The sequence below is a fragment of the Pelophylax lessonae genome (assembly GCF_965119305.1).
Source record: "Pelophylax lessonae genome assembly, chromosome: 13".
NCBI lineage: Eukaryota > Metazoa > Chordata > Amphibia > Anura > Ranidae > Pelophylax > Pelophylax lessonae.
Genome location: NC_138780.1, coordinates 67,650,786 through 67,660,874, shown reverse-complemented (window position 1 = coordinate 67,660,874; position 10,089 = coordinate 67,650,786). Strand labels below are relative to the sequence as shown.

The following is a 10,089-nucleotide window of genomic DNA, read 5'->3' as shown; positions in this document are numbered from 1 at the left end:
TCAACAGGTGCTGCTAGAAGATTCAATCCTTTTTCTTATAGCCAAACTGATTTATTTCTTGACACACAAGGTTAATTTACGAAAACTTGAGTGCAAAATCAGGTGCAGCTCCAGGTTTTTTTTTTGTGTCAAAGCTTAATAGAACAAAGTGGAGTTAGAAGCCGATCAGCTGCACCAGATTTTGCGCTCTCCAGTTTTAGTAAATCAACTCCAATGTGTACACAAAGAAAGTGCTCCCTTCAATTTTTGAACATGAAATAATTTTCTGGTATATAAAAAATAAATTATGTACATGTACAGGTCCCTCTCAAAAAATGAGCATATTGTGATAAAGTTCATTATTTTCTGTAATGTACTGATAAACATTAGACTTTCATATATTTTAGATCCATTACACACAACTGAAGTAGTGCAAGCCTTTTATTGTTTTAATATTGATGATTTTGGCATACAGCTCATGAAAACCCAAAATTCCTATCTAAAAAAATTAGCATATCATGAAAAGGTTCTCTAAACGAGCTATTAACCTAATCATCTGAATCAACTAATTAACTCTAAACACCTGCAAAAGATTCCTGAGGCTTTTAAAAACTCCCAGCCTGGTTCATTACTCAAAACCGCAATCATGGGTAAGACTGCCGACCTGACTGCTGTCCAGAAGGTCATCATTGACACCCTCAAGCAAGAGGGTAAGACACAGAAAGAAATTTCTGAACGAATAGGCTGTTCCCAGAGTGCTGTATCAAGGCACCTCAGTGGGAAGTCTGTGGGAAGGAAAAAGTGTGGCAGAAAACGCTGCACAACGAGAAGAGGTGACCGGACCCTGAGGAAGACTGGGGAGAGGGAAATGCCAAAATGCCTGAAGTCCAGTGTCAAGTACCCACAGTCAGTGATGGTCTGGGGTGCCATGTCAGCTGCTGGTGTTGGTTCACTGTGTTTTATCAAAGGCAGGGTCAATGCAGCTAGCTATCAGGAGATTTTGGAGCACTTCATGCTTCCATCTGCTGAAAAGCTTAATGGAGATGAAGATTTCATTTTTTAGCACGACCTGGCACCTGCTCACAGTGCCAAAACCACTGGTAAATGGTTTACTGACCATGGTATTACTGTGCTCAATTGGCCTGCCAACTCTCCTGACCTGAACCCCATAGAGAATCTGTGGGATGTTGTGAAGAGACAGTTGAGAGACGCAAGACCCAACACTCTGGATGAGCTCAAGGCCGCTATCGAAGCATCCTGGGCCTCTATAACACCTCAGCAGTGCCACAGGCTGATTGCCTCCATGCCACGCCGCATTGAAGCAGTCGTTTCTGCAAAAAAATTCCCGACCAAGTATTGAGTGCATAACTGAACATCATTTTTTGAAGGTTGACTTTTTTTGTATTAAAAACACTTTTCTTTTATTGGTCGGATGAAATATGCTAATTTTTTGAGATAGGAATTTTGGTTTTTCATGAGCGAGCTGTATGCCCAAATCATCAATAATAAAACAATAAAAGGCTTGCACTACTTCAGTTGTGTGTAATGAATCTAAAATATATGAAAGTCTAATGTTTATCAGTACATTACAGAAAATAATGAACTTTATCACAATATGCTAATTTTTTGAGAGGGACCTGTATTTGCGACTGCCTATATCAATTGGAATATTTGTATCATATACTATACCTGCATTACTGCTTTATAAATACTTGGACTATGAATTGTAATGAGGTTGTGCTTGTTGAATACATTGCACTCAATTTAAAAGAACATGGTAATAGTTTGGTATGGTACACTGCAAAGCAATCTTATGCGGATCTAATAAAAGGAAGAGAACTAAAGCACTTTCAATGCATGCAGAATGAAAAGAAAACAATGCTAGCTGCAGTATGAAAGCAGAAATATTGTCAGTTTCTATGAGCTAAGATGCCAATCAGATCAATCTGTTGCTTATCTGAGTGATCTATTTGCATGCAGACTCCGGTAGGTCAAATAGCTTATAATATTCTATATGATCACAGTACAGGTACACTTGAATGATTAAAATCATCTGCCATTACAGTAGAACTGTGACCTTCTATTAAAAAATATGTACATAGAACTTCTGCATTGAAAGTTTTCTCTTAGTCACCCTGCAAAGTCTCACAAATATCTGTTCAATGTTAAATCAGCCTAATGTAACATACTGTGGTGTGCGGCAACAATGCTGCACTGCTCCTGAATTGAGAACAGAGTTCCCACTCTCGTGAGGACTCTGGCTGCTTGTACTACAGTGGGGAAAGTTATAAAGGAGTTGGTTCTGTTTGGCTGGTTGTCACTTTGGTAATGAGTGTCAGAATACCTTAGTTCTACACTTGTTCCAGTTCAGTGACTCAAGCATCATAGAAGTCAGAGCATCAGCATTACAGCCAGGGAACGGATGTCCTCCGATGACAGATTCTCTTTAATGACCCTGTCACTACAGGGTCACAGCTAAAGAAAGCATAGCCCATAAAAAAGGATATATTGTACATAATTTTACAGCGGCCTGTGTGTTAAAACTGCAGCACCTTTTTCTGGCAAGTTTCTGATACATCTGGATATGATGAAATGGGTCTACAACCAAACCAAAAATGAAATTAATCGCAGCTTACTAGTCCTTGGTGTGGTGACTGATTTTGTTTTTTTGCAAGTTTCTTTTGCTTTATTTTCACCTGGTAATCCTGCAAACACACTTCATGTCCCTGGTTGGCTACGTCACCCCTCCACTGTATTTACGGAGGGAGCCATGATTGTCACCCTTAGACTTCCTGATAAGGACTGCAGACATGTCTGTACGTCTTCAGCTCAATTACATGGGGGACAGAGCAATGGGTAGTTTACAGAAGATCGCTAGGAAGAAAGATATTTTTGGTGCAGCTCACAGGAAGTGAGACATTGCATTTCTGGCAGGATCAACAGTATTTTCTGTACTTGCTTATAATATTTCTAATCTAAACAAAAAAGAAATCGAATGCAGTCACCACATCTAAGAACTGTAAGTTACAATATATTACATTAAAAAACACAGTTGGCAGCAGGTATCTGACACTCACAGAAGTATCCAATACCTGCAGCGGCCAGAAAACTTTTTCAGTCTGAGCTTACCTCATCTGCAACCCAGTAGTTACAGGCCCAAAAATCTGTAGAATGCACGCCTTTGGTAGTAGGAGAAGATGGAACTATCACTAAACATTTAAAAATAATCATCTTTACACAGCTATTAAACTTTTATTCCCCACTGCATAATGTATGCTTATGCTTTTATATGCCACCACATAACACACAAATTTAATCATTGTTTTGGTACAATGGCGTGCCAAGGATTATTTTTAACTTTTGGCCTGTAGTGACAAGGTTACTTTAAGGCAGGACCTACTAAATGTAAATTTGAAATAGGCAGCTATTTGTAAATTTTTTTTATCTGATGGGTGCATTTTCAAATACTTTTTCTGCCGTTTTAACGAGAAAAAAGGAATGTGCACCTAAATCACTGAAAACCTGTTTTTAGGGAAAACTCTGAGTTCATAAGCATACTTTACAGTGGGTAATGTTATCATTCGGTAATCATAATTGGTAATTTCCAAGCAACAAAAATACAGCATATACAAATATATTACTTTGAATACATATCCCCTAACACAATTTTTTCATACCGGTTAATAAAAATATGTTTATGTTCACAAATTAAAAAATGTTAAAACTGACAGACAAGTGTAAATATGGTAGCTTGGTCACGTTTGGGTTTCACATTAAGAATATCAACACAAAGGCATGCAAATGGTCAAAGGACAAGCCAATAACGGTACAATAAATATGTCCCATTAGAGGAATTTAAAATTAATTTAAACCCTATATTCAAGATCCTTGGCACCCCTGCAGCCCAGTGCCTCTGCTTCACACAGGTACCACTTCCCCACCATGGCTGTGATCAAGAAGGGACCAGAAAAATCTACTGAACTGTACTGGTATGAAACCAGACCTTCACAAAAGTTCATATATTATGTGTCAGTTCTAGTTTCAGATAATGAAAAGTAATGGGGGAGGGTGCAGCCACTGAACTTGAATTTAGGGTTTAGGTATGCTTTATGTTTTTTTTTTTTTTTTTTAATAGTTTGGATATAAACAGCAAGGATAGAACCTCTGTTGTGCTTCCATAGGAGAGATTTTTAATCACTTCTGTCCCTTTGACCTCTCCATCTCCGAGACAAGAAGTGAGGAGAAAGCTTCCCAATAGGGACGGAGAAAGCTATTAAAATCTCACAAATGTCTTAGTCCTCCCCCAAAACAAAAAACATTGAGAGTTGGGCTTTAAGACAGGGATCCACTCCTACATGATCTCCGTCCCTTAGAAACACTCACATTTTCAGGAATAACAGCATCAAGATTCCATAAATCTATAATGAAAGATCTATCTCCTGAAGCTGAGGAAATTATTCATATATGTATATCACACACACCTTCCACTTCACTCTGAATTTCACCAATGTTATTACTAAGTGCTCGTAATCTGTCCACAAAATTAATACATCCCTGGAGCCTGAGTAATGACAATAAAACAAAAACTCTATGCACAATTTCTGTTTTCTAAAGATGTGTATAACATTTCAGATTAGGTTTTAAGATCTGAAATTTGATTTCATACTAGTGGACTATTTGCGTTAAGAATAAAAGTATCATGAAAATTGGATCTTAAATATGTAAATCCATAAAGTATATATAGGGTTATGAAGAGGTAGTCAGAGTATATTGCTTTCTGTAACAGCGGACATCATCAGCTCCTCCAAGAGGGGTGCGTTTTCAGTATCCTGATGTAAAACAGACAACAGTTTACAATGCATATAAAAGCTCCCACATGATGACAGCATTCAAAAATGACTTCTAAGCAAAGAGCTCCAGAAATATTTTATTTCACCATTAATATTCCCACTCCAACAACTATAAAAAGGATTTATATGATACTTGAATTGAGAGCCTCCAGGCTGTCCATAGCCATGCTATTATGACTAAATTATACTTTTTTTTTTTAAGAACACTTACTAAGCAATGTCAACTCTACATAAAGTGTAGCCACATTTTCGTAAAGCCCTCTACATGTGCTAGGACACCGCTCCCCCCCACCCCCACTAGGGAGTTTATGGCAAAAAACTGACAACTCTGTGGCTGGTGAACAGAAACTGTAATTTCTGGTGGCCAATGTGGCCCTAACCTCTCCATGCTTTGTTAATCACTTGACCTCCGAAAGATTTATCTCCCTCTTCATAACCAGGCCATTTTTTGCGATACAGCACTGCGTAATTTTAACTGACAATTGCGCAATTGTGTCACGCTGCACCCAAAAAAAGAGTATGTCCTTTTTTTCCCACAAATAAATATTGTTATTTGATCACTTCTGTGTTTGGTTTTTTTTTTTTTGCTCTATAATCAAAGAAATACCGACAATTTAAAAAAAAAAACAAACACATTTTTTACTTTCTGCTATAATACATATCCAATACAAAATTTCAAAAATAAAAATGTATTTACAAGTTTAGGCCAATATGTATTCTGTTACATATGTTTGGTAAAAAAGAAAAATCCCAAGAAGGGTATATTGATTGGTTTGCGCAAAAAAGTTATAGTGTCTACAAACGTATGGGATATATTTATGGAATTTTTTTAAATTTTTTACTAGCAACGGTGGTGATCAGCGACCTATAGCGGGACTGTAATAATGCGGCAGACAAATCGGACACTTAACTGACACTTTTTGGGGACCAGACACGAATACAGTGTATAGTGATACTGTAATAATGACACTTGCTAGAAAGAGGTTAACATCAGAGTTAACTGTGTGCCTAGACACTGCTTTCTCACTGTGGGGGAGGTGCTTGAACTATGGGAAGGCATTGATCCATGTTCCTGCTTTGCAAGAACACATGATCAATATCTTACACACTGACAGAATGGCAATCTGCCTAGTTTACATAGGAAGATTGCCTTTTTGGCTTTCTGCCTAATGATCAGCGGGTGGTGGCAGAGATCGAACCTTCGGTACCACCAAATCAGCTCCCACTGGGTCTAATCATAGCAGGAGTAGGTCACAGGCGGTGCACATGTGTACCCCAGAGCTGGGACTGCAGGTAACGTACTGTGTACATGATCCTGCGCAGGAGAGCCACCTTGCCGCCCTATACAAACAGTATACGGTCAGAAAGTGGTCAAATGCATACATTCCCATGAACCACTGTATATGCATCCATTTTTATGGTTACTGGTTAGTGAGTCAAATTCAGGGGTCTACAAAAAATGTGATATGAAATATACATACTTCTTTTGTAATATCTGGAAGCTCCGCTGCCAGTTTAATCCAGTGGTTAGCCATACTGAGGTCACCCAAATCCTTGTAACACTGAAAATTTAAAGGTGAGGTTAGCAGTCTGTTTGATAATACATTTCAGATGCTTAGTAGAACATAAAGCTGTTCACTGTAAATGGTCATTCTATTCCTCGAACACCAATTTGTATAACCAACAGAAGTAAATTCATGTCAGATTTCTAATTTTAGGTCCCTACATACACCTGGAGCAAACTAGGTCCTTTCATGTTGACATTTTTCCCTAGAGAGAAAATAAAACATGGTCACTTCCCATTATACACAGTAGATACGTTAAAGAGAACCAGTCAAGAATCTGCTAGTCTAGTTATCTGAAAATTCAGTCCTTTTACCTGTACAGGTTTCTGTACATACAAAGTTTATGGGTTTCACTCTTACTTAGCTTTACCTACTTTGTCTGATTTAGATGGTGTCTATGGGTCAGACGTCTGATAACTGCTGTGTGTCAAATGACTGAGATCCCTCACTGCTCATTCAGAAGATGGGAGACTTTTAGGTAGTTTAATAAAAGGTAAATAGGCTGTTGAAAGCATAGTCTTACTTAGCTTAGTGAATGTGGTGAAAATGCACTTAGAAAAGAGTATTCAATCACATGCAAAGAAAAAATAAAACAGTATTTTGCTTGCACGTGATGCAGAGTTTCATCTCATTCTCTAAGCTAAAGGGAAAATTCCTCTGCAAAGTAAAATTGTCTTTGTAAACACAAACAGCAGATTTGCCTTTACACAGTTAGTCTGGTTGAAAAAAGAAGCAAGTCCATTTAGTTCAATCAATAAAAGGGGAAAAAGAAATTTCCTTTAGTAAATTAACCTCAGCGTGGAAGGTCAGCAAGTGTCTGGCCTCAGGCGATCTCTGACTCTTAGACTTCCTCAACAATGGCAGCTCCCATATTTCTAACCTGACTGTTCTTTTTAAGGGAACAACTGTGCTCTATTAACAAAGATACACAAACTATCACCAAAGACAATAGGAGATAATAGTGGAACTTACCCAATATAAAAAAGAAGTCCAATCTGCAGTAAACAAGGCGTTACTTAGATCTCATACAGATCTGTGCTCACACACTCTCAATAGCTATATCATACCACTGAGATCAGAACAGGCACTGGATAACTTAATAGACTCCCAGATGGTGCCAATACTGACCTCTCCTTTTGGACACATTCAGTTTAAAGTTGTAATGTGTACATAATACTTTAAATGAATGACCTCCTTACAGATAAGGATATTTCCGACATTTCTCTGCTTTCTTGATGTGCATACTTGTTCCAGGTCAATTACTCCAAAAGTCTAGACTGACCTACTGTTTGAATCTCGGCCAGTTCAGCAGTATGTATTAACGTGGGTACAACCAGCCTGCGGGATTTTGCAATTATTGTTAGTGGCTGGTAAAAAGCCCCATGGCTGCAGGAAAGAAATGTGCACCACGTATTTCCTGCTTTAGTCAGGCAATAAGCATTTTCATAAGGTCAGCATTGCTATTTCTGCGATGGCAGAATTACTTTATGTAATGTAGAAATAGCTCAGGACATTCCAGTAGAAACCAGATGCTAGGATTGTTTCGTGTGAGTGTATGCTAAGCCTTCTAGGTCTTTTCTGCTCTGCTGCCCCATGTTATTACCACAATAAGACTTATCACCTATCAGTTGGATGGTATATAACTGCTATGTGTAATATAGAGGATTTACTGCCATGTAGCCTGTTTCACCATATCAAATTAAAAAAAATAAATGAATAGAGAAACAAGCAATTAGTCTTTCACCATTATAGTCAACCTTATGATAAAAAAAAAGTCTTGCGGATTTAAAACATGATTCTAGTATAATTTTATTCAGTACAGCATTCATAATATGCAGTTAGTATCATTAACAGATATAGTCATTTGATGAATGACCCTTTATTTCCCACGGTACATTCAGTAATGCTTAGTATGAGTAGTTTAATAAAAAAAAAAATGTAAGAAGGATAGCACTGCAGATGTGATCTGTATCTGGTTTCAAAGCCATATTTTACCTAATTATTTCAGGAGTGAAGAGCAGATTGTTAAAACCTCATTTAGCAGAACAGCACACTGTAGTCATTGTGTCAGGCTGATATAGCACTTGTTAATATAAGTTGTTCACCCCTAGTGCACCTCTCTCTGGCACACAGCCAATTCCTCAATTACTTCCCGTTACGCTCTACAAAAACTTGTTAAAAGTTTTCAATAAAAAAAAAAATCTTCAACCAGTCAAAAAAAAAAAAGGTAATGAATTCCATATGGAAACAGCGTGCTATCACTCCACTCTATGTAAAAAAAAAATACCTCTAATTTAGGGAAGCAAAAACGTGTGCTGGTTTATTGAATGGGATAAAATTCTAAATTCCTAAAACTTTTCCTAGTGGTATGTATGCGTGTCTGAGGAATGTAACAGTTACAGTAGATGCATTTTTTAGGATATGGGTGTAAAAAAGAACCTGGCTAAAGAACTGCACAGCTTTTAGTATACATTTTTCTATGCTTATGCTTTATATGAAGAATGTTGCATTACATAGTACATACAGAGAGCAAGGGTGCTGTTAACTTGGTGTAAGAATTACCTTTGCAATATAGACTCTTGCAGCTTTGGAAAATCCCGGGGACAGCTGCTCCGCCTGTATCAAAATAAATTCAGAAAATGTAAAGAAAGAAATGCTATGTCTATTTAAAAAAAATAGCCATTTTATTTATAGAGCAAGATTCTTCCCTTCCTCCTACTCAAACATTAAAAGCCATTTATAGCCATATTATCAGATCAGATGAAATCTTAATCTGTGTATCTGTTGATATTTTGGAAATAATTTTTTTTCTAAAAATGTATATATGCGGTTTCAAATTTACAATGTTTCATAGAAACAGAATGGTAGTAAAAAAAGAACATCAAGTAGTCCACCAAGCCTGCCCATTTTAATAACATTTGCCAGCCCTTTAGGGGTTTCGAATGCCAGGAGGCAGGATGGGGCTTATCGTCACGTGACCGATGTGATTGGCTGTCACGGCAGTCACATGGTCGGAAAGCAAGATGTGAACGGGAGCTTTCAGGTTACCTGCCGGCAAGTGTGCCTGGGAGCGTACACTCTCAACACAGCTCTATTGCTGCAATTGCACGCAAATATGCCACTGCTTGGCGCTGAAGCCCTGCTGCCGAGAGGCCGCATATTTGTGCGCGCTCGGCGTCAAGGGGTTAAATAGTCTGGCCCAAACAAACTATTCCCTTAACAAATAGCTGTGCCTGCTGGGTTTTTGGTTTAAACTGTATGTAGCCTTGACTACATACAGTGTACAGCGCTGTGATACAGCAGCAGAATGGGAACATCCATCCCACTCCCGGAACAAAATCAGTTCAGGCTGATCACCTCTCAGCCATTCACAGGAAGCTTTGTATTCTATGAATAATACAAAACTTTCTCGGATTGGCTGAGGCAGAAATTGTGGTTCATTCATCGAATATAAAGCTTCCTGTGAATGGCTGAGAGGCGCCCAATTCAATTTTGTTCCTGCAGTGGAACGTAAGTTTCCATTCTGCTGCCATAACACAGTGCTGTATACTGTATGTCGCTGATGCGACATACAGTTCATACAGCACGTCCAGCAGGCACATGTATTAGTGAAGGGAATAATTAGTTTGAGCAGCTTGGCCCAAAATTACTATTTAAAAAGGCATGGTAAACATGGAGTTAGGCTTTAAATTCAG

At 38.2% G+C, this 10,089-nt stretch overlaps 1 protein-coding gene across 1 annotated transcript in view; it reads right to left on the bottom strand.

Moving 5' to 3' along the window:
- Positions 1-3,661: 3,661 nt before the first annotated feature.
- The window catches only part of RMDN3 (regulator of microtubule dynamics 3), a 192,988-nt gene continuing 186,560 nt past the window's right edge, over positions 3,662-10,089 (bottom strand). Inside the window, exons 11-13 of the mRNA XM_082275613.1 lie at positions 8,957-9,010; positions 6,311-6,391; positions 3,662-4,808 (exon numbers count right to left, since the gene is read on the bottom strand). Coding sequence (XP_082131739.1) covers positions 4,740-4,808; positions 6,311-6,391; positions 8,957-9,010 — 204 coding nt within the window. The 3' untranslated portion in view covers positions 3,662-4,739. The remainder of the gene's footprint in view (positions 4,809-6,310; positions 6,392-8,956; positions 9,011-10,089) is intronic.